Below are 25,359 nucleotides of genomic sequence, written 5' to 3' on the forward strand. Positions count from 1 at the left end.
TCAATTTTACACAACAGCTCCATGGATGTCAGCTGGTACTAAAAAGTATTCCAGAAGGCATTTCTCCCTGCACAGGAAAAGGAGATAACTAAGCCTGGTTAATTGTGCAATGCATTTAACCAAAGAAAATGCAGCAAAGGCAGCGAGGCTTCCAGTTCTGGTTTATGAAATACTACCGTAAATGAAACGGTCTTATTTCTACTTGTCTCAGACTATTAAAAATCAAATCAGAAGAGGACAGATCACACCTAGTCATGCATGAAACCCCCATGCTCTCAGAAGAGCAGACCATTAAGGTATAAGGATCATCAAGGTTGCTTCTGACACCATCCATGTGGCTCATGTGGGTGAAAAAGCAGCCTGTGATAGCTCTGACCAGCTTTTCTCCATTTCCTACTCCCTGCAGAGCACCGGGACACCGAGAGCACTTCAGCAGACAACACATCACTATCTTGATTCAAGCGGAGGTGCTAGCAGGAAGAGAGAATCCTATTTATTTGAGACTTCCCTGTGGCATTTTCTTTCCAAAAAGAGTTAGACTACCTTGGTTATTAGAAGTTAGTGTTCTTGCAGCTATTCTAGCTCATTGCAGCCAGCTGAGGCAAATTGAATCACAACTTCATTGTCATCTTCACCATTAATGCAGGCAAAGCATCGAACACCTTAAACATGAGATACTGAGGTATTAGCAGCACAGTCAATGCAGAAACCAGAAGGGTTTGAGGCTACTGGAAAGTTTAAACAAAAAAGTCAACGTGACAACATTTTACAGCAGGTCTTCTCAGTAAACTTTCTTTTAGCTAGTCACAGAACAACCAAAAATGCAAATACTAACAGTCACTCTACATTTTGTTCAAGATGCTGTCAACATAACTTGCTTTTGAAAAGTATTTCTTTACAAGACATTCCAAGAAAGTTTTATGTAAATATTTTATTTTGCCTGTCATCTTCGACAAGAACATCACTTTTTGGGTCTTTAATTATTTAAACACATTGAGAGTATGATTCATATGCAAACAAGCATACACTTCACCTTATAGGCTTTGAAATTCTTCACTGATGTTCCTCAGCTTTCCCAAGACAGACGACAACGACCCAGAACTGTCCAACTCCCACTACAGAAATGGTGTTTCAGGCTTACAGGTGCTTTTGCAGATTTGGTTAAGAGCTATAAAAGCTTCTATTAATAGCACTTTGTTAAGTCTGAAGTGCAACCTGTTACTGCAGTTTTGGATTTAATATCAAGAACAGCAGAAACCCAACAAATAAAAACAGTCACAAACAACAAGGATAGAGTTCAATGAAAGATTTCCCTTGCACACCTTCAGCTCATGGTCAATTCCGATACAAAAAAAAATGCAGAAAGCTATTTTAATTTTTAGAAAAATACCAGTTCCCACCACAAGAGGAAGCAGTATGTACTTCCAGCTGGCTGTGAGAGAGCATATACCACAGCTATTGCTGTCACACCTACCTCTCCTCCGATTCACCAAGTTATTTAAGTCTTCAGGAATAGATTGTGAGCAAGTCATTCTGAGAAACATTCATAAAGAGGGAAGGGACGAATAGCATAACACAAGGCTGAAGATGAAGCTAAAGTAAAACAGAAACCAAAGCTACTGACTTCTAGTATAACCAGGCTCAACCACTAGGTTTGGCAAGTAAGAGGCAAAAATTACTGTTCTGGAAAACAGGTAATACCTACCTGCCCTTTGAGCGAGAGCAGTTTTGCTCTAGCTTTAAAGCAAGCAAAGGTCAAGAGAGATATACTGCATATGCACAGCAATTATACTAATAAATCAAGAATACAGAAACGATGAACCCTGACACATATAAGCAAGCTTACTAAGCAGCTCTTTCGTATTACAAAGAGCTCTGAAGGAAAGTCTGGTGTAGACTCAAAACCGCTGTTTTCATCCAGGTGTTTAACACCACTATTACAGAAGTAATAGCACTTCGTGCAGTACAATCTTACAAGATCTTTGATAGAAATGACCCAGTTTTGCATTTTTTCAGTTTCATCTTCTTTCAGAGGTAGTGGAGAGCATTCAACATCTTAACACCAGGACAGACAGGCACCTTCTGTACTTCTGACAAAAATGCCATTCATCCACTTCAGATCCCGTAGAAGCAGGAGATATTAATGTCTAAACTGAAAAAATAACTATTACATACAGTAGTTTGAAGTGTAAAGGATGTGCCAGAAGTACTTCTGCTTCAGTTCTACTTTTGCAACATTTGTACTGGGGCCTGCCCAGCTTCAAATCAAAGTTATTAAATTTTGCATCCAAAAAGTACTTGCTTTTCCTTATTTAAATGCAGCCAAACTGATGAACAGAAAGTATGAAAAACTTCAGCAATAACCACCTCTACCTAGTAAACCTAGTGACTGAAGGAAGAACCTCTTCCCCTTGGAAAAACTCCAACATACTCTTGACTTGATAAAGCAAATCTAGACCTTTTTTATTTTTTTTTTTTTAAACAATTTGCCAAGACTGGAATGAGAGATAAATAGAAGGCACAACAATTTTGCTTTTTTTATACAAATACAAACTAAACATGAAAAAAACTCCCTATTTCAATAAAAAATTTCACAAGTTCAGGAAAAGTGTTTTAAGAGTCAAGTTCTAGACATTTAAAACCTATCCCACAATCCAAAATTTTGAAGTGGTAAAACAGTAGTTCGAATTCCTTTCCGTGATCACGTATCAAAAGAAAAAAAAAAAAAAGATTCTATGGATACCCATTATTCCACTTTTACAGCGCCACTAAGAGAAAGGTGAATGTCAATTTTTCAAGTGGCAATATCTCCAGACCAGAGGATGTTCGTATGACCCTCAAAGGTTTTTTTGTTTTTTTCTGCCCTTGAAATGCTTGCCAAGTACTATGTTTTCCTACAGGCTCTTGAACGCATGCACGTGAAATATTATTCCACTGACTGAAATGCACCCAAATTCAGTAGAAAGGGGGGGAAAAAAAAAATAAAAAATAAAGAGACATTCCTTTAGGAAAGACCACTGGTACCAAAAAAATCCAGTCCGTAAGTTTGAGGTGAACAAGAAAATTCAGTTCTTTTCTTTTTAAAATTCACTTTTCCTAAAACGTTGTTCCACAAAGCTGGAATCTGGGACAAGGACTAGAAAAAAAAAAAATCACAAAACCATAACACAAACAAAAAGGGGCCAAAATAGTATCAAACGTAGCAGTCTATAACAGGCTAGGGCCACATTCCAAGATACCCAAGGCTGAAATTCACAAATCTGCAGGAAAAAGGGTTTGCGCCACCATGTCAACATCCGGGATGCATTCACTGGCGTTGCCCGATCCCCCTTCCAGCTCCAAATCCTGGCTTCTGGGACATTCCTCCACGTGGAGGCCCTCGAATCCCACCTCCCAGCCCCCCACGAGTGCCTCCAGGTCCACGTGGTCTGTTGTCTCTGCGGTCACCCTCCCTGGCAGCTCGTGTTTTCTTCTCCTCCACATTCAGGCGCACCTCTCCCCTGAACATGATGGGCTGCAATAGAAGCAGAAAAGGTACTTTCATTAATGACTCACCAGTAACTCTTCAGTGTCAAGCAAACTTCTGCACCCTTGTCTCCTATCCTCCTCTCCATCAAAGCAGATTAAAATGTTTTAATGACTGGTTACTAGAAAATGGCGATAGTCAAACTATGCATCCAGCCTTGAGCTTTACTGGAGAAGGTATAAAAAGGTGTGAGAGAGTGACACTTGAAAAGCGATCTCAGGCTTAACACTGAGCATTCCGACACCTTTTAGAAAAGGAACTGGACTATTAAGAGTAACCTACTTAAATTAATATGTGGCAATTCACAGCCTGCCATCACACGGAGTCCCAGTTGATTTTTCTTAGGGTATGAAGGATATCAGATCCTCTCTGCCACCTTGCTATAGAGGCCAGTGAAGTCTTTCACTTAAGTCAAGCTCAATTTTTTAGAATTGCAGCGACACATGGTCACTTGATTGGGGAAACCTCACGGCAGCAAGAACAGAGAGGAACAGGACTACAGCATCCCACCAACCTCACTGCAGACAAAAAGTTGAAGTCTGCAAGAACCCAAGAGCTACCGGAGTAAGGATTTGCTTGTTTCAAATTATTCCCGCAGTTACATAACAAACAAAACCATGAAAACTATGAACCATCATTGGCACGAGCACAATGCTTTCTCATCAGATGGAAAGACTAGCCATCCGCTTCTACTGAAGTGATTATAGAAGAAAAACAGATCTAAGAATAAAGCACATTGCCCTCCTCCAGACATCAGCTGTGCTGGACAAAGATCAAAGCATCACATTACAGGCTTGTTACCAACTCCAGTGCAAACTCCCACATTTCATATGAGGCAGAAGACCTCACATTTAGTTTCTTTGGCTAACAGTCTACAAAAGCCTTTTAAACTTATTTATAATAAAGCTTATCCTGAAAAACGTCCCACTGTTTCAGGACATGTTTGCTCCAATCATTGGGTCCATTTGCAAAGCAATACTACAAACAGAATTCAGTGCTGTTCAAAGCAGGGTAGGAGGTATGTTGACTGCTTTTACAGGACTTAAGTCTATATAAAAAAAAAGGTCTTAGTTCAGAAAATCATGCCCATCCATTACAACGTAAGCATTTATGTGGACTTACATAAAAAGATACTTTGAGTGCATGAGCTTTGCAAGCTTATAATGCATTCAAAGTCTAACTTGGAAGCCAGCATCCACTCTCTTCTCTGGCTCCAGTTACACTGAGTGGCACAGCTGAACAAGTAAAGAAAGGCCACAGATTCCTCAGCTGTGCGTGCCTTTGGTATTCCCTGGACATTAAGTTTGGCACTCAGCTCTTAGCTACCTCTCCCACTGCAAAAGAACTCATGGGTGAGCATTTCAGCTTGGTTCAGCAAAAACTCAGCAGGCAAGTTTAAGTCACCGCTGAAGGTGTTCACATATTGCTTGCAGCTAAGAAACTGTTTAAGGACCCACTATCACTGTACTGCTTGTTCCCACACCAATTCAGGCCAAAGCCAAACAATTTACTCAACCTACTTTTAGCACTGGTTTCAAATCACTTGTCTTAGACTACCCTAGACCACATTGGAACTGCTCGGCCCACAATAGTAGGAAAGCACTTAAGGAAGCAACTCTTTATCAGCATTCAGATCTCAAATCACCAGCTCCCTGCAAGAGCTTCTAGGGCTGCTGGGTTTCACATGGACTAACTCGTCAAGCATTGCCACAATGCTGCTGGCATCCCACAGCTAAAGGTGTCTAACCACATGAAATATCCCAAACTCAGACCAAATCTCAAGGCTTAAAAATCTGAACTCAAGCTACCTTTCAATTTAAGAACAGAAATATGCTAGCAATACTGCTGTACAGTAAGGAAGTGAAGAAGAAAGGATGTTGCTGTCTGGTTAAAGGCCAGGTTGTAAGCAAGCACACCACACAGCTGTTACGGTGCATCCAGATTCATTGCCTACCACCATATTTTGCATTAGTAAATCAATGTTAACAAGCTGAGCAGGTACCTCCTGCCTTTTTTACAAGAAATTCTTTTCAACCTGCACACTAGTATAGCTTCTCCCTTTATGCTCTTCTCAACCTCTTTGACGAAGAAGATTCTACTTGTCCATAGGCTCAGACTCTACCTTGCCTTCCCAAAAGCTATTTACCTGCTTCCTGTGTGGAGCTCAGCAGCTTCTCATTGGTAAAAGGCTCTACAATGGGTAAATTCACATTCACTTAAGTTGTTACAAGCTACTTCAATGACAAGAAGTAGCACAAGTCTTGTTAATAGGAGGGGAAAGACATCCCACCCACTTTAAGACGCTCAAGAAAGGGGAAAGGAACCAAGTAGAAGCTTTTCGTGTTTGAATAATCTGAAAAACATTGCTTGTTATTAACAGGCCAAAACCCAGTGACTACAAGTTTATTTACCCTGTTGCTAAGGATCTTCTGAACCGGTTCAGGATCATCAAACACCACAAACCCAAAATTGGGGAGTTTTCCACCACTGTTGATGCGGAGTTCAACAACATTGCCGTAGCCTGCAAGAGAAAATCCAAGTTCTTGGGTCATACATTAGAATGCTCTGTTGACCACGCTTATGGCAGTAACCCCCAAACCCTGAGAAAATAGCAAAGCAACTAGCTTACTTTGGAAGAAGTCTTTAAGTTCAGTTTTATCGACATCGTGGGGAAGGTTCCCAACAAACAGCTGGTGACTGTCTGGGTATCTCACAATCCGTCTAGTTTCCACATCACCTTGTTCACCCTCACGAACTTGAACAGAAAAGTAAAACTTGTTTAAGAAAAGCCAGTCACCAAAACAAACACACACACAAGTCAGGGTCAGAATTAGCACCTTATAAAAGAAGCAGAATTCATACTCTGTTTATCCATTAATTTACAAAAGAGGCAAGCATTCTACACAAGCAATTTTGTAACTGTTTGCTTTTTTATCAGCTGACTGCAGTCAGACACTTGAGTAGAAACCTAGATACTTCAACAGAATGCTAGTGAAATTCAGCTTTACAGCTTGCCAGACATTCAGACCAAGATCATCCAAGATAACCACAAAAGCAGAAATCATTCACTTCCTGACAAAATTAACAGGCTTTAAAAAGCTTTAATCATCATATTGTTTCCCCCAAACCATCTAATAGCAAAAACCCAACAGTTTACTCTTTGTAGCTTCTCTTACTTGGTCTAGGGCCCCTCTGTGGTGGGATGCTTGTTCGTTGCTCCCTCACTCGCTGATCCCTCTGAGGTCTCTGAGGTGGGGTCTGAGATTCAGGCTTTGCCTCAGGGCGGGGCTGTATAAATTCAAAAAGGAGTTAAGAAGACAGAATCAGACATAACAGTAGGGTTCAGCTTTTAAGATCTCACTATCAAGTTGGTGATAAAATAACTTGAAGATACAGGGAAAAGGTCGTAGTTCTTTCTACCTGTGACTAAAATGCATGTTACATCATGTTGGGTTACATGATGAAAGCAAACACGTCACTTGACTAAGTTAGAATTTCAAAGTCATCCCATTCACAGTTACATAAAATAAAGTGTCTGCCCAAAGTGCAGTGGCAGTTACACAGACAGATTGTATTACAACTCATTCATGACAAAACCTCATTCATGAATAGGCAGTGGAAAAAAAAAAAAAAATGAGTTGCCTCTTGTTAAGAGGGTGCAGTCATTTTAGATGGCAGATACATTCAGCACTCACATGGACACTTTTTCCTCCATGAGAAACAATTCCTTTTCAACCCAAAAGCCAAGGAATAACATTTTAATGAAGTCTATCATGAAACACTGAATTTGAAAGTCTTTGGAGTCTGAGTATTCAGACCACAAGCAAGTAGATTTCACTACATTCTTTCCCCCACTTCAGTTTACTGTCAGCAGTTTAGCACCTAAACTTCTCTAGGTGCTGGATTCCTACCTGCGAGACTGGTACTTTCACAACATGAGGTGGTATTCCTGATACTGGAACAGCTCCACTGGGAGGGAGGTTCTTACTAGTTACTGATGCCCAGGAAAACGTCTAAAAAAACATAAAAAAAGATTGTAACTCAATTCCAAATGCTTTTATCCTTCTGAAATATAATTCTGATAGTACACCTGAAAGACATAGGATAACAGTAACAACTTTAACCTGTCCTTGAAACCCTGGATCCAGCCACTAGCAGTTTCCTTATAACTTCCTTCAAAGCATTTCAATTCAAAAGAATTTAACATAACAGCAAGAGTCACACTTCCACCCTATTTCCAAGTTCCATGTGGAGTTGAAATAAGACACAGCAGTGGCTGAAGACCAAGTATCACATCAAGGTTAACTAAATTATTGGTTTTCTGAGTACCCATTTGAACACTTTTCCCTCCCTTAATACTGATGAGTAACAAAAATCCCCAGGTAGAAATAAAGTCACATTTCACCTATTTTCCTCATTTAGCATGCTGGTTTCAGTCTGTTCAGAATCTCAGCATCTCCGTTTACAAAGAATCTTGAGACTCTCACTGCTGCCACAGTACCCACACCTACCAAATATACAAAGCCCTACCTTAGCTCCTAGTATTTTAACCAGCTACTTACTAGCTAGAATTTCAACTACCTGTCATGGTATAGGAACTAATGGGAAGGAGGCAACTGGACATGAGTAATTTGGGCAGATGGGAAAAAATTACAAAGCATTTGAACACTTCTAATTCCAGATATTTTTCCTCTTGCCAGAGAGACAATCACGCTCTGTAAAATGACAGGAGAGTCAAACATGCTGATGAAAACATTACAGCATAGAAAACAGCCATCCATTATCGTTACCCTGGAGTCCTCTTGCACTGCAGGAGCTGGATCAGCAGGAGCTGGAGAAGGACTCTTTTCCACAGTCTCTTCTGGAGCCGACTCTTCTAATACTGGCTCAGGTTTTTCTTCCTGAGCTTCTGGTTCAGGTTCCTGTTCAGGTTCTGGCTCTGGCTCAGGCTCTGCCTCTGCAGCCGTCTCTTCCAGGTGTTCCTCAATGTCATTGCTATTAAACAAAGAAAAAGATGTGATATTGTATGTGATTCCATCGTTGGGTGGCAAGGAATGTTATTTGTCCAATACAGAAGTCAGGTATATCACATTCAAGAGGAATAACACAGCTAATCTGTCTAAATAATGCCACGTTGCACAAAGATGCAAGTGTCACATAGCTACACTATAGAGCAGCAAAAGCATTACATCTACTGAAAATCCAGAGTCTCTACATCCAGCCTAACAGCACTTTGGTTTCAGCCTCTCAATAAACAGAAATCTTTGGCTGTCAAAGAGGAAAATCATGAGTAGCAATAAATTCAAATGACCTGTTCTGCAAGCAGTCTGTATTACACAACATCTGACTTCATCTACTAAGACATTATTACCTGACAGCCTGCTCATAATAAGCACCAGTATCATCAGGAACAGCCTCAGGTGTCTGCTGTCTTTCCTCAGGTTCCTCCCCTTCCTCCTCTGATTCTAAATGAATTTAGAAAAAAAAAAAATACACCATACATCTTAAATACTCAGTTCCAACAAGGCATCTTCCACAGCACATAGGTAAAGTCTCTGCCAAAGAGCCCAGGTGAGCACTATCACGATGTGACATGAAACAGACATTTCCTTATACTTCTGCTATCACTTCAGTTACTCGGTTTTGACCAAGGTAAAACAACATGTTCCAAATACTTTGGAGGAGCAGATTTATAGCCTACAAATCCTCAATGTTCCTGCTAAAATAAGTCTTACAGTTGTTTTAATAGAAACAGAATATGCCAGAAAAATAACAACCATCTACATGTCACAACTCCTCACTGGAGTGCAAGGAAACTACAAGCAAGGAATAAACCTAGAAGAACATGAAGCTTTAATGCTGATCTGCTTTCTCCAGCAAGAAAATTTCCTCTGCTCTGGGAAGAGAGTGTTGATATAAACAGAAACAAATATCAGAACCATCCAAAAGTTTCCTGCTACTTACCCTCCGGAGGCTCGGTGTCAGAGTCACCAAAAACCTCATCTTGGTAGCGGAAGATATCATTGTGGACATAAAACTTGTTTGCAACAGAACCCTACAAGCAAATCAAAGGGAGGAACCGATTTAATTATATCAATTGCAGTAATGCAAAAATTGCAATAATAAGAAAACAAAAACAGAACAAGCAAATCATCCTTCCCACATAAGATTAATCCAAACTTGCCTCCTTCAACAAAATGTGTGTTATTCAGGGGCGGGGAAAAAAAAAAGATGCATCGTACTAGCAAGTCACATACACATGGAACAACAGGAAAAAAAGTCACATTAGTGCTTTTAATTCCAATAGTTCACAACACTGAAAAAGTAGGAGCGAGAAACTTCTGGGGTCTGAAGTATCAATGCTTAGCTTCAAGACGAACTGAAAGATACAGTGACCTTGCAATCCTCCTTTTTTCACTATCATTTTCAATTATGTGAACTATTTTGTTCAAAAAAGGTGTCTAAAAACCACCTCAAATGCTAAGTCAGCACTTTATACAAAGTCTGGAACCCACGTCTTCAAACAACAGGAAGCATTTTCCTCTTTCTACTAGTTCTTTTCAGTAAGAGGACCAGTTGCTAGGAGGGCAAGTCAAAGATAAAATAACTTTAAAATGCTTAAGAAAAAAATATGCATTGCATATACCTAGTAGCCTAAAGTTCGGATTTTTACAACTGTAACTATGATATCTGAGATCAACATAGTTACAACTGTAACTATGATATCTGAGATCAGTAGTTTCCTGAGATAAGACCATACAGAAGTAGTGTAGTTTCCTAAAGAATGTGCAGAACATTACTGCTGAATTTTGTGGCAAACTACCATCCCAGTCTAACCCTTCAGATTCCAGCACTGAACCAGACAGGCCTCATTAATCCTGACATGATATTAGAAGCACTGTAATAACATTAGCACTCAAAACAGCGTACCTCAGGTGCAAGTACAAATGTTTGCATGAATCTGCGCACGGGCTGCATATTATTGGAGAGCTCTCCCATCACCTGGACTACAACACCATCGTTTAGAGTAGCATGGGCATCCACATGACGAATCTTTGTGTGGCAATCCTTGAAGTTTAATGACAGCACCTTCTTGTGGATATCCTATGGAAGAACGGTATACAGATTACACTGCAGAAGCCATTTCTGTCAAGTTAGCTTTCAAAGAAAGCAAAAACATAAAACACTGTTTCAGAATATACTCCCTAACTCTACAGAGAAAGCTTGTCAGCATGCTCTTTAAGTTTGCTTTGCAAGCGATTTTACATTGTGAACTTTATTAAAGGAAGCACATCTTGCCTCACTATTGCTGCTTACAGTTAGACAGTTCTCTCTCCCTGGGCTTTTGGGGTTTATTTTGGTTTTTCATTTGTTTTGTTTGGGTTTTTTTTGTTTTGCAGAAAGCACTTTGAGAAAGGGGGATGAATCACAGCTGGACATGTCTTCTCAACCACAAAGGTGACAAAAGAGGAAAGAACAGTAAGGTTGAAGTACTTACAGATTGCCCATAGACTGCGTCAGCTGGTTTTCCATTGGAATCCAATCCACCATGGACATAGGAAGAGTTCTTTCCATAAAACCTGTTGGAAAGAAATATTTTAACAATAAGCTTTGTTACGCAAGAACATTGAGCCTCTCTCTACATTAGCACTATGAATAACATACTCTCAAGCAAGTTTTCTGTCTGAATTATTCTAATACAGCTATACAATTCCATAATCCTGTTAGCAACTTGGGGGTAGAGGTGGGTTGATCAAAGGGGAAAATGCAAAGTTCTGTGTAAGCTGTAGCATTCAGAGGTGTCAGACACCCAAGCACTAACAGAAAAAAGCAGAGTCTCATAGAAGCTAGATGATTTGATCCAATCCCATTCTCCCCTTTCTGCACAAGGTCCCTAAAGCAACATAGTACCCTGAACACCCAGGATGCTGAAGGCTTCCCCTCACACTCTGGTTTAAAGCTTGAGCAAGGAGCAATGGTACTTTTTCTGTTAATCTACAGTAAAGAAAGTACTGCAGGTAAATATTCCATTTTATGATTGAAGCATTACAAGCTAAAATGTCATAAACATTATGAGACTGAATTCTATTGGCAGATAAAAGACCACAACTGAATTCCATGGCACACTAAACTTTCCTCTGACCCAAACGGACAAGGTCAGCTGTCCACCTAAGTGCAGAACTACTATGAATAAGTGTTCCTGAAAGTGGAAGCAGGAAGATTTCAGAAATTGTTTGTCTAGCTACTCAAAGCACAGCAAACCAAAGCGTATCTTCAAAAATAAGGTTAGTTGTAGCAATGTAGGATACCTGTCAAATCAAACAAAACCAATTTGTTTAGATAGTAGACTGTAGTTTGCTGCACATTCATAATTTCTGATTTTCCTTTAAAAAAGAGCTGCTGGTATGCTTAAGACATACCAATATATAAGCATACGACATTTTCAATGTTTTTCCCCCTGTATTCAGGGGGCATTGTATCAAGACAAACTACAAAAGTGCTTAACTAAATAACATTTATCCAACTGTTATTTATATTGATTACAACTAGAAGTAGCAACCAACACACTTTTGATTTACGTTAATTCTTTTTTGCTTAGAATACACATACAGCAGCATTTCAGTAACAAACAGCAGCTATTTAAAGAATTCCTGTAATCTTTATTATCTATGTTTTAAACCAGCTGATCAAAACTGAAAGCAAACTACACCCAGAGTCTGTCTTGAATAAATCAAATTTTTAAGTGTCCAAATACAGCAAGCCAAGACATGGTAATAAGCTTATCCACCAATTTTAACACATAAAATAAGAAATTGACACAGAAACAGATCCTGAAGTGAAGCAGAGCTTTACCTGTGCAAGTAGTCAGGTGCTTGGTTCAGCAGAGTATAGTACTGCCTCACGAATTCCCGCCCGACCAGCAGGGGACTTGGCTTCTCCATCACCATTTCTTTGGTCAACTGAAAACTATGGAAAAAACAAAAGCTTCGTAAAACACGAGTATTTTACATTGCTGTTTGCATACTTATAGCATAAGCCACATAATCACTGCAGAAAGCACGCACCAAACCCCATTAGCAGTTTTACCACAGTAAGCAGTTTAACCAATGTGTTTTCAGAGTCATCAGGCTGGTGCTGAGGAGAAGACTGCTGGGCACCAAACCAGCAGTGGGAGAGGCCGCATAGGCAAGGAAGACTACCTCATAACATGCCAGCATTTAATCATACCACCAGTAAAAAGCCAGGTGGCAAGCAAGTATGGTTCTTCAAGAGGATTTGCTAAGTGGCTAAGACATTTACAGTCAATCCAAGTTCTACTTACCTCACTTGACTTCACAATCAGAATTAAAAGTCAGATGTTCTAAGGCAAAGCCTGTGCTAGTGTATTAGGGGCATTTTTAAAAGGTCAGAACAAGCCTATTTTTATCAGCAGTGCAGCACTCCTTGCTTGTGAGCGACAAGCTCTGTAGAGGAATATTGGATTATATTAAAATTATTATGCCACAAATAAATGCTTGGTGGTCTTTCCTCGCTTCCACCGAACTCAGCAAGTCACCCCTCACTTAAATCCAGAGGGCCAGTCAAATGAACAGTACCACCCATACCTAGGCCCAGGGACAAATCGATGTAGGTACCTTCTACCTAATTTCCATGGATCTCCAAGTTTCAAAAAACTTTCTGCAGGTAGATTGCACAATATATATATCTTCACTCCAGGTCATTCAAACCCAAAGCACATTCTTGTGTTTCGCTTTCAAATACTCACACACACTGTTCAAACTCATACAAAATAGATTCAAACTGGTAGGGAAAAACTGATACCAGAGCATATTCTTGCTACCTAGTACAGAAAGAAAAGTAGATTTTCTGCTTCATACTAAATTATACCAATAGGTAGCAGAATGGGTGTTTACTGGACAGTTTTGCTGTTGATGTATGACAGACTATATATAATTTGATAGCTAGTTTTCCTTCAACTATTCAGGTCCTGTAGTGCTGATAGCACTTCAGCTAGCCCTTTACCATCTGCAGCGAGTCAAAGCAGGCACTAACCAAAAGGGCATTAGAAGACCACATGCAGCAACTGAAGGAACTTTCTCCCCATTACTGACCCCAAATCCCTTACCCTGAACAACACCTTCCCAAACACATGGTGTGCAAATTCAATATGCACATATTTCAGATGCGTGATGCAAATCAAACCCAATATCCTACTAACTTTGAGCCCACTAAAAAGAAATTCAGGAGCCATCATTTACTTACCTGCTTTTATTTAAGACCACACAAGTATAAATAGCTCCAAGAAGTGGCAACATCAACTAAAAAAAGGAAGTCAAACTAAGTAGTTCTCTAGCACAGACTAATCCAGATGGAGTCTGCAAAGTTCATGCCTAAGCAGTTATGTTAGGGCAAGCTTTCTCTTGTCACTATACATAACAGCATCCTGTATCCTGGGTAAATAGAGTTGCCCACACCTATCATCTGAACAAAGCAAGGGGAAAAGAAAGAGAGACTGCCTCTCCCATATAGCTGTACTAAGCCTTGTTCCAGTTCATCCAAGGATCTCGTTTGACACCTTCATTACATTTGCTGAATTTTGGAGTAGTCCTTTAAATGCTAAGAACTGACAACAGACTGTACCAGGTTAGTGATATTATGGCGACAGTTTCCCATGCACACTGTATATAAGCCTCCAAAGGAAGTTACAGCCACACTGCTGGATGTACCAGGAATGCAAAACAGAAGCTTCAAACCCCAAAGGGAAGAACACACAAGAAAAAGCTTTATCCAAGACACCAGCTTCCATGTTGTCTAAGTCCAAATCAACCTGGCAAATTCCTTACATCTCAAACTGTGGTCTAAACACCCAACACACTGGAATCAAAAGACACAAGGCAATGTTTATCCATAGTGGCAAAGCATACAGATAATATATTTGAGGATGTGATCACACCCAAACTCCCAGCAATGGTCAGCATGCACTGCATCCAGCTTAGCCAGAGATACAGTACACAAATCTCTACGCTGGAGGTATGCAGTTTAAGGTTCAAAACAGATATAACTAGAATGCTATTAATATGACAACAAGAACTGCTATTTTGCATGCATTGATGTGTTTTTCTCTACTGTTAACACAACCCCCCATACACTTTTTTCACTTTAAGTTTAAAAATAAAATAAATGCAAAACCTACCCATTCTGTTTTTTAAATGCAGTTTTTATAAGTTTAAATACAGGGGAGAAACACATGACAGTCTCCAGAGGACATGTACACATTAGTGCCTGCTCTTTCAGTAGGAAGTGTCTGTGCATCACCACCATACAAGGAAATGTTACCTACATGATAACATGCAGACAGGATAAGACCAAGCATAGCTTAGAAATCAAAAAGGCTTTTCAATACATTCAGCAGCTTTCAGTTGTTTGAGGATATTTTCAAGAGCTAACTGTGCAGAAAGAAAGTGATACTCCATGGCTGGGTCTGGCTCGCAGGAAGGGCTCAGATTCTGCAGAACACTTTCACTTTAGGAAGTTCCCAGTTATCTGTGGTTTTGCAGAAGCCTTCGAATTGAAAGCGTAATGTATTACAGATACAGATGTCCAAGACCAAGCAGTCTGAAGTGACAAAACCCTCAAAAATATTAACTTGGCTGCCTTCTAGTACATGCTAAATAGATCCCCACAAAACATTGTTAGACAAGAAAAAACACCACAGGTAAAGAAAGCTTAAGTTGTGGGCACCACTGCTGATTTCCCCATTTAACTTTGTTTCCTGTCAAGCACTTGTGAAGCTCTAGCATTACAAGGGGCAAAATGACTTTAAAGCAGTGGGAGTTAAAGTGGCAGACAGACAAGACCTTCACTTTTAGATCCAGTTGGATTAACTGACAATTCAAGACTTAATTGCTCCACAACAGTTAAAAAAACTTGCTTCTGTGCTGCAAGTTTACAGTTAGAAAACTAGTCCTACCATATCTCCCACAAACATTGTTTGAGTATGACAAGACCTCTATATAAAAGAGCATACACATATTGCTTGTTCACTCTTCTGTTTTTTTCTTTTTTTGGGGCAGGTGGTGCATTTAATTTCTTTGTAAAGACTAGTTCCGCCTGGAATTCAAGCTTATTCCTATAGATGTCAATAAGAGGGTTACTCTTTTAAGTGCTGAATCAGGCTCTTCTGAGGATTATTTTCAATTGCTTCTAGAATACAAACGTGCAAAGCTTGACCTCCTCACATAATGGTAAACCGTTACCTGTAGCACTTAAATCTGAAAGAGCTTTTGGTGCGTGAGCTGTTGAGATTTCTCTTCCTCACTGAAAGAGTCCTCACCTGTATTAACCCACTAGCACGTCACAGAACAGTTTGGGTTGGAAGGGACCTTTAAAGGTCACCTAGTCCAACACCCCTGCAATGAGCAGCATCTTCTGAGCTGTCCCAATGCTGTATTAAAGACATACTGAAAGTGGCTTGTGCTGATTATGTCTGTTGTATCTACATGCTAAAAATCAAAGGACTTCCCTACTGCTAAGGGTGAAAAATCAGAACTAACTCTTAACATGGAAAGAGGAATAGCAGAGTGCCCAGTTCTCATTAAGCTGATCTGAAAAGAAATGGGAAAACCTTTACATGACCTAATCAGAGGACGACAACAATCTGTTTTTACTCCTTCTGCACCTGCTGCTACACTGCCAGTTGCCATCTGTTCTTGTTCTCCAGCCAGCACAACCTGAATGATAGAAGCCAAGCATCTCCAGAGAGAATATTTGCTCCCTACCACTCATGAGCAATTCATTACTCCACTATTCCTTGACCTAAGAGTAACTGCAAATATTTTATACTGCGTTTCTACTGCACAGAGCATAATAGTACCAAATGCTCAAACTGTCACTACGTTACTCCTGATAGAAGCTTATGCATACATTTTCACATCAATTGCAATATTGATGGAAGGGTGAAAATTGACAGCAAAAGCTGAAAATCAGATGATTTAAGATTGAATGCATGTTTATGAATGACTTTATAATTTGAATTATTCAATTTGTTTTACATATATGGAGTAAATATACATATACATACTAGAACTATTCCGCAACATAATTAAGCCCTTTCCTTAAGCCAAGAGACTTACGGGAAGACAAATACCTCCTTTACAGTGGTTATCACCTGGCTGGTGGAAAATTCCACCATCTGTCACAATGCTCCTACTTGGCAGAAAATCAATGCTAGGCACTGAATTTCTAAAGTACTGTTATGTAAATCAGAGCCATTTATGTAAATTCTGTATTAGCAAATTTAGATTTAGGTCCACAAAACTTGTTAGTATTCAGAAAAATATCAGACTCAAAGACCCAACAGCTACCACTGGTTAGTACTTTCTCACCAAATTGGTACACAGTGGAAGTGAACTAACCATTCCTGTCTCAGCTCAAGTTTTTAGGGCTTTTTTTTTTTTTTTTAAATCAGACAAGGAGTTTAGTCCGAATCTTGTTTCTACTACACTTCCTACACATAACAAAAGTCTCTCTAATGTACATCATACAGGCTCTCAGGACAACCGGTGGCTGCAGAACCCACTTAGCCTGATATAACAAGCCAAGGGAACAGACTCCATTGAAATAAAACTTCCAAGTCAGAAAATCTCAAACTTCACTTCCTAAGTGTGTGTCAATTTTAAACATCTTTTGCCAAGAAAAATATCAGTACTAACAAAAAGGTAAGTTAAAATTTACATTCGTTGAAGCATATTCTAAGCAGGCCACCGTTTGTTTTTAACATTATCCTTATGCCTCTGTTCTCTGCTATCTTCACTTCCATATTTTTGACTTGCATTTCAATACAAGAAACAGTCTCAAAAAATCCAAAGTTACTACAATGCATTATAGTTCTGTTTGACTGGAATATTACAGAGCAGATACAGGGAACAAACCTACAGCAGTTCACAACTCTTTTGGCTAGTCGTGTGCTATAAGGTGCCTCATTTGATATTACATTTCTGCCCATCTCTACAAATTGGTAGAGTTTACAGAGTACCAGAACAGTTGTGTTGCCCCCCCATCCTTTTAATTACAGGTATAACTGACTAAGATCTTCTCAGAGACATGTTACTGTTTTTAACAACCTAATCAGTTTCCATGAAATATAATTCAGATCTTTCTACAACTTTACCTCTAACTATACAAAAGCAACTCTGACAGCATGACTGATGTGTTCCCCAAATTAAGATTTTTTTCCCCTCTAAACCAGAATGTCAAACTTTTCATACAACTACTCCCTCATTTTGTTAGCAATTAATTCCTTAACATAGAAGGGTTTTGAAAACTTAAGAAATACCAGAGAAGCTCACATGAAAGAGATGTCCATACCCAAGTACATCACACTACAAAGCTGGTAAGCAGCAATATTGCTGGGCATTAAAGGTCTGGTCAACAGTTAATAGGATTGCGTAATTAAGTGTCATTTGGGATTTCTCCAAGTTGCTTAGCAACAGGTGAGCATGTTCAAACCCACAAACCATTTATCCATCTATCTGGAGTAACCAACACTAGAAGCAGTTACTACTGCTGCTTTGGACATGAACAAAATTAGCCAGTACAAATAAAATAATGAAGAAAACTCCTAATATGCCTCCAACAGACATGCTATAGATTAAGAGTTAAACCACAAAAGCAAGACAACTCCAATTAATTCCAACTCTCCATGCATTTTACACAGCTAGCATCTGCTTGTACTGCTGACTAAGTGAAAAAAGAGAAGCTGGTACCTGCATGAACTGTGATACAAAACATTACAGAGGGAACAGAACAATGAAACACAAACAAGCTAAACTTGCGTTGCTAGGCAAATTCCAGTGCCCATCTCAACTAGGGATTTCTATCATTACACAAGCTTGCTCTCAAGTAGGAAGAGTAACGTAAACCTTTCCAGTGAAATGCATATTTAAAACACTACAAGATACCAGATACACTGAGATGCAAGATACCCTTCCTATTTTAATACAGCCTTAACTATCTGAGGGGAAAAGAAAAAAAAGGACCCAGTTGACCCCAAGCCTATATTATGAAGTGCTGAAAAAGCACCTCAAACAGGTGGGCCATTAGTCTCCTTTAAAAGACAGGTCTCATTACTTGCCTCCTGCTGGATGCAGGAGTAGACAACATCACAGAGAACAGCGTCACAGCAATACAGCCTGTATTTTGTGCAGAAGCCATTAGCGTTACCCACCTGCAGCCAGTTCAACTTTTCTCTATTTTGACAGACTCGGAGGGAAAGTATTCTGTTTGAAAGAAGTCATCTTAAAGATAGCACTGTTTCACAAAAGACAAGACACTCAGAAGCCAGAGCCTGAAAGCTGAGTGATAACTTATGCAATAAATAATGAAATATTTGAAGATCAAATTGGAACAAGATGTGAGGTTACCAGGAATCAACTCTTACCAGTATCTTCTGGCAATATTAAGATAGTCCATAAGATACACATATTCACTAGGAACTAGGAAGAAGCAGATACTCCCCAACCAAGATCAGAGCAGTGTGAAGTGTTAGATACATCATGCAGACAGAGGAGCCAGTATTAATCATCTTTAAAACCAACACCTAACAAAACATGGATCTGGATTCTTAAACTTAAGACAGCCATTTCTCCATTCGCTACAGCGACTAGTGTCTACTGTATGACAACCACACAACATACAAAGATGGGTAGTGCCAAAGTTCATAAGGTACTTGAGGTGTTATAAGGAGACAGATCCTAAAAAGATAATCATGCAGTAACCAGAATGCCACATCCTTGGGCAAACAGCTTTCTCTGTGGTCAATTACCCTGATGTCACAGAAAGGCAGAGCAATACCTAAACCCCTTTCTGAAGCTCTTTGACATACTAATTAGGGACACTATACAAAAGCTGGACATTACACCAACATATGGTTAAGAAAGATATCAAATTAGAAGCTTAACTATTTTCTAATCAAAGTATCCAAGCGATCAATCCAAATTTAAACACAAGAAAACCATTTTCATTACAAGATTAAAAAAAATAATTCAGAATGCAACACTGCCCATGCCAGTACTGAAAAACCCCTCTGCTTGCCAGTGGCAGATGGGAAGCCTTACTCAGCAGCAACGTGCAGCCCTTTAAACACTATAAGAATACAAATAAACAAACCATGAATTGCTGCAGAAGAGCTGTCATTCTAGAAGTCAGCCTGTGTTTTTGCTAACAAACTTAAGTGTGATCCACAAGTTGATGGATATGATGGAGTCTGCCAGTTTGTAGATAAAATTCAGTGCGTCTTGTATTGTTCAGCTCTGCCAAGCAAGAGAGACGAACTGAAGATTTCGACTGCTATTATTCAGAATCGAAAAAAAACAGTGATCATTTCAGAGAAAGATAATTTCTAGCTCAAGAGCAGAGAAACAAAATACACTTTAGGTAGTCATCTTTGTAAGTTAAGCTAGTTGAGACCAGCATCTGTACCTGTACTGTAAGGAAAGTTCATCTGAGGAAGGGAAAAGATACTAGGTACTATTCCTGTAATTAGGAGCATAAAGGTCCACCTGCTGCCCAAAACCAAACAGAAAACTAGGTCTTGTTTAAAAGGGGAGAAAAAAGAATCTAACCTAGAAGAATCTTAAAAATTTGGTATTGAAGGTAAGTGGTATCACAAGAGTTTCTCATCAAGTTGTTCTTCTTGGATTCTCCCCTCAAAACACGTTGCTTTCCCTGACCACCAGCCCTATTTTGGTGTGGGTTTGTTTTTTCTTTTTATTTTGGTTTTTTTCTTTATTCCGTTTTAAAGCAGTCTCCACTGGCTTCCAAGTTTCTACTTTGTATCACACAATCATCACTTCTATTCTGCAACACAAATACTAGCAATACAAAGACAGGGAGGATAGCATTTCTGCGAAAGCAGCATAAGCATGAGTCCTTGCTTAGAATTAGCAGCAAGAAACAGGATTTATTGAAAGTGTTTGCAACAGCTGCCCTAAGCCCATGACCCAGCAAGGGTCACCCTTCAGTAGCCAAATATCTGGAGTTCACCTTTAGACCACAGCTAAGGTATTTAGCATTACTTTTTGGAAAGTTCTGCTGCACTGTGTCACAGGAGAAAAATACTCAAACTTAGAAGATAGATATCTAAGTTTTTCTTATGTTACAAAAAAGATCAGTGCCCCAAGTTCTACATGCAGTTTATTACTTATTTTTGTTTCAATACTGTACACTATAGATTTATGATAGGGGAAGTGAAACATTTGTCTTCTGTTCTCAGACATCTCTAAATGGCTTTGCATCTCTCAAATCACCACAAGTTTCCTACTCATCACACAAAGGAGATGCAGAGTAAGCAAGGTGGGAGCTCTAGAGCTAAACACACAAACTTAAGCTCCTATTACATAAGCTTTATTGCCTAAAAACAAACAAACAAAAAACCAAAGCACCAAACTAGACATCTTAATCTCTGGTACTTCTAGATGCCCCAAAGGCAAGAAGAGCACCTGGATTGATAGCTACTTTGCTAAATTCCTCCTGTGACAGGACTCTGCCATTAAACAGACTTGCACAGTCTCAGAAGTACAACCTGAAGCTCAGCTCTGTCTGGGGAATTTTCGTGAGACAACTTCACCTGCAATAAATCTCACTATACAGGTCAATGTGTACAGTCAATATTTTTATTTTTAAAGCACATACAGACAATTCGATCCTCCTCTGACAACAGCTGCCTCCAAGACAGTCACAGCAGTTTGTACACACAAAGGAATTCAAAGGATGTACTGTGTATTTCCAGAAGTACAATTCTCAATCACTGAGAAGCTGTAACCAGGTATGTTAGGTAAACACCTCCAAAATGAATGTAACACACCTCACCCCCTCTCCTTTTTGTACTAGAACAGTTCTCTCAAAACTCAAAGCCTTGAGAATTCACAGAAGTATTCCTACATTTTTTTTAAATAATCCTAAATCAGATTCTCCTAAAGAGGCTTTCTCCTACACCTGGATGATCGACTTTCTCATTTGTAACTGGACTTATTCCAACCTCATTTACCCTACAATTAGACATAATGTTTTTCTGTAAAACCACATTTTAACCATGCAAATTTCATCCTAAAGGGTGGTAGGATAGTGCTAGTCTAAATGGTTTGTTTACTCATTTTCTAATGAAAAATAACATTCAGCTTTATGCCTATACTTCTCTCCAGACTGCTCCATGAAAAAGTAGCTACTTAGACCCTACGATTTTGCTATTAGAACAGGTTTTGTTTTGACATCCAAGAGCTGCTCCAACAACTAGATGAAGTTGGCAGCAGGTCCATTCATCTTCTCTTAGGTCTGCAATTTCTCCATTTAGCTCCAGCAGAGCTTCTTAAAGTAAAAATCAAAAGTTACTCACAAGCAGCCAGAAGCAGCAAATTAGAACACACAGCAACACAGATACTACAGTGACATTCAAACTCATTCCCACTTGGATTAAAATCACCAGGATTAAGATTTAACAAAGTATTTTCTGCATGCCAAACAACAAATAGCAGTAAAGAGAGTCAACTCTTTCACCTCTACCCATTTCAGTCACAGAAGACTCTTGCTAGCACTAAAGACTGATCCATCACAGCATCATTACGTTGTTAGACACTTAGAAACAAAACAGAAAGTCAGCCTAACAGTAAACACAAGTGAAATGAGAAAACAGTACAGAGCAATGCAGAAGAAAATGGAAGACGTCCAGCATTTTAGAATGCAGTATTTCACATTTGCCTTAGCAAGGAATCGGGTTCATAACATTATTTGTACATAACTGACAGCTCTTTTAGCTCTGAAAGCAGTACTTCAACTTCAATTTTATATAGGCACCTGTAAAAAAGTATCCAGTCTTCTACACAAAACTATCACTTTCACCTTTGGTTTGTTTCATGCACAGCAGACTACAGCCAGCTCTAGCACCACCCTGCTAGAGCCCTGCTCTACTTTGATTTCCTCTTTGATTCTTCATTCATCATTTTACTTAGTCAGCCAAAAAGGCCCAGGTTCTAATATTAAAAACTAAAATAACCAATTCAAATGTTTTCTAACTCATCAAACAGGCCACTTATGCGAACCTTATGAGTGCTCTCTCAAGATGTACTACTGTTATGAACAGAAGTATGAATACGTACTTATAGTGACACCATCTTTGTTTCATTTTGCTCTCATTAAAAAAATGTTCCTCCATATATGTTCGCCTTAAAATCCGCAACGGGAAAAAAGCTACACCAAAAACCGAACCAAAAAAAAGAGCTTGCCATTTCATCAGGTGCATAAAGATTTTGTGTTTAAAATTCAGATGTTCAAGACTATCATCAGTAGTGTTGAACTCTATTGATGCTGTTGTGGCAGAAGCACAACATTTGGACAGTAGAGCTATTGGTCTTATAATCACAGTACAAATATGTCTTCTTGTACAGTTTTTGTTGTTTCTTAGACTGCAAATGCAAAGAATCCCTACAGAAGATCCTGACCTTTACACTTGCCCCACATACACAAAGGAAGTCTTGTCCACCAGGTCTTATACCTTAATTTTAATTATGTTTTCTAGCCTTCAACTTATGGAGTTCACAGTTAAGAATACAACCTAGGGTGAAAAAAAAAAAAAAAAAAAGTAGTCACCTAATTCACACAAGTCAAGAACTGGAGACCACTATTTAGCATCTGATGTATATAAGATGCTTTTAAACATAAGATTTTAAAAGACCTGCCCTTAAAATAAGAAACACATTTACACAGGTTCCAATGTTGATTTGGTTCTTTTTCTAATAGATTTTGTACAATTACGCTTTCTAGTATGTTTTAAGACTGCCTTTCAGGCCAACTAGTCCCTGGAACATGTGATGCTATCAAAAAAGTTGGGAGATCGTCATAAAGATGGCCTATGACTATCAGGATATAAGACCTTAAGCATGTAAATACTTACAGCTAGCCTTCAATGTTAGGCACACTGACAGAAACACCCCAGGAAAAGGCGAGTTCAGTTCACAGGATATGAACATGCTACCACCAGTATCACGGAAGTATCACAAAACTATCTTTTTAGCAAAGTCATTAGGCTTATTCTTTACAGAGAGGGAATAAGAAGAGTAAAAACTTAGTCAAAGGGAAGATTTCAAAAAAGGTTTGAAATGCAGTTCTTGTCTGCCAACTTCTGTACTCCCTTCTCTTTACAACACCCATCTAAAAAAAATCTTGTTAGCTAAAAACCATCCATACACACATACCACATTTGATTTATGAGACCTGGAAGCATTAGCTTTCAGAGCTAGATAGCAGTGTCCACATTTCCTAAAGCTGTCACTCCTGGCTGTGAGAGCACAGACAAAAATAGCATACACTGGAAACATGGCGGCTTGCTGCAAATGCTGCTTTCAACCAATTGCGAATTAAAAAAAATAAATATAATTTTCTCTGTAAAGAACACTTACTATATGCATGCAATCCTTAATATAAAAGGTCACCAGGTAAGCCCATTAAGAATTAATAACGCATTAGATCATGCAGATCAAGACTAAAATGTATCTGAAAGATCTATATAAGCCTTTTCTCTGGTTTTCCTCCAGCAAGGATATCCAGGGCCTTAAAAGAGGCTGGAAAGTCTTCATACAAACATTGCTTTGCGTTCAAATCTTGGCTTAATCTCGGATCCAACCAAGGTCATGCAGTAAGTCAGGGCAAGATACACTCTCTCTTTCTGTTCGAATTATGATTCCCTTCACCTATGACGTTAAAGCAAGGCAGACACCTACGATCTGATACAGCGGTACAGACGACCTCGCTGTGTAAGCACCCAGTATTACTTCCTCCATCTACAGCTACAACTATTGAAAGGGGCTATCTGAGCTACGCGCCACGTTTTGGGTCGCCTCATACCCAACGCCCACCTCCCTCCAAAAAAAAAAAAAAAAAAAAAAAAAAAAAAGTAAAACACGCGGGTAAAAAAAGACACCTGAGTCTATAAAGCCGAGAACAAAGCTCGCAGCTCGCCTCGCACAATGAGGCCCGCGAAGAGCTGACCCCCCCCCCCCCCCCCGCCCTAAATAACTCTCCCTTGTAAGTAACCGCTCGCCGAGCGGCGCACCGTTGTACCCCGGTCCCCCCTCGGAAGTCTCCGAGAGGCGCCGCGGGCCCGGGAGGTTCCTCTCTCCGGGGGGGCCCACTCCGGAGCCCCACGGGGGGCTGCGAAAGCCCGGCCACGGGGTCGGACGGGAGGGCGGTCGCCACAAAGCGCCGCCGGGCCCGGGCGGGCCTCGGGCGCGGGAAAGGGACAGCAAGAGCCGCCTCGGCGCCAGGAACGCGAGGGCGCACCGGCAGCCCCCCTCCCCCCGACCTACCGGGCGGGGAGGGGGGGGCGCGCTCAGGCCAGGCCAGGCGCGTGCGACCCGCAGCCGTTCCCGGGAGGACATGACCCCGCCGGAGGGTCCCACCCGCTCGCCCTGCAGCGGCGGGCCCTCCCCCTCACCTGCGGGCGGAGCGGGACGGGAGCGGGAGGCGTCGCTTCACCACAGGCCTGCCCGGCGGACGAGAAGCACCTCACGCAACAGCGTGCTCTGCCGCCGGCTAGATATATCCGGCGCGCAGCCTACCCTAATGGCAGGCAGCTCAGCCAATCAGAGAACGGCGGTCTCCCTCACTCGGATGCTAATTGGCCCACAACAGGAAAAGAGGAGGGCGCACAGCTGAGAGGCAGCTAAGTTTACCAACCATGCGTCTGGGCTTCGCGGGGTAGTGAGAGTTGATCGACACCTAACAGAACCAGTGGGCGACGGAGCACCGACTACCGGGGTGGGACGAGACCTGATGGATTTCCC

The 25,359-nt window shown here is 40.3% G+C and overlaps 1 protein-coding gene across 2 annotated transcripts; it reads right to left on the bottom strand.

Moving 5' to 3' along the window:
• Nucleotides 1-2,438: 2,438 nt before the first annotated feature.
• G3BP1 (G3BP stress granule assembly factor 1) lies at nucleotides 2,439-25,096 on the bottom strand. Of its 2 annotated transcripts, none has more exons than XM_082489719.1 (12): nucleotides 25,011-25,096; nucleotides 12,380-12,493; nucleotides 11,025-11,106; nucleotides 10,457-10,630; nucleotides 9,491-9,581; nucleotides 8,898-8,991; nucleotides 8,317-8,521; nucleotides 7,438-7,539; nucleotides 6,703-6,814; nucleotides 6,156-6,281; nucleotides 5,938-6,047; nucleotides 2,439-3,514 (listed from the first exon to the last, which is right to left on the bottom strand). In XM_082489719.1, the coding sequence occupies exons 2-12, from the start codon at nucleotides 12,472-12,474 to the stop codon at nucleotides 3,308-3,310; spliced, it is 1,398 nt and encodes a 465-aa protein (XP_082345845.1). In that variant the 5' UTR covers nucleotides 12,475-12,493; nucleotides 25,011-25,096; the 3' UTR covers nucleotides 2,439-3,307. The 2 variants fall into 2 exon arrangements, with proteins under 2 accessions (XP_082345845.1, XP_082345844.1); XM_082489718.1 differs by having other exon boundaries at nucleotides 5,938-6,068.
• Between the last annotated feature and the right edge of the window lie 263 nt (nucleotides 25,097-25,359).

The sequence above is a fragment of the Vanellus vanellus genome (assembly GCF_965231255.1).
Source record: "Vanellus vanellus genome assembly, chromosome: 13".
Taxonomy (NCBI): Eukaryota; Metazoa; Chordata; class Aves; order Charadriiformes; family Charadriidae; genus Vanellus; species Vanellus vanellus.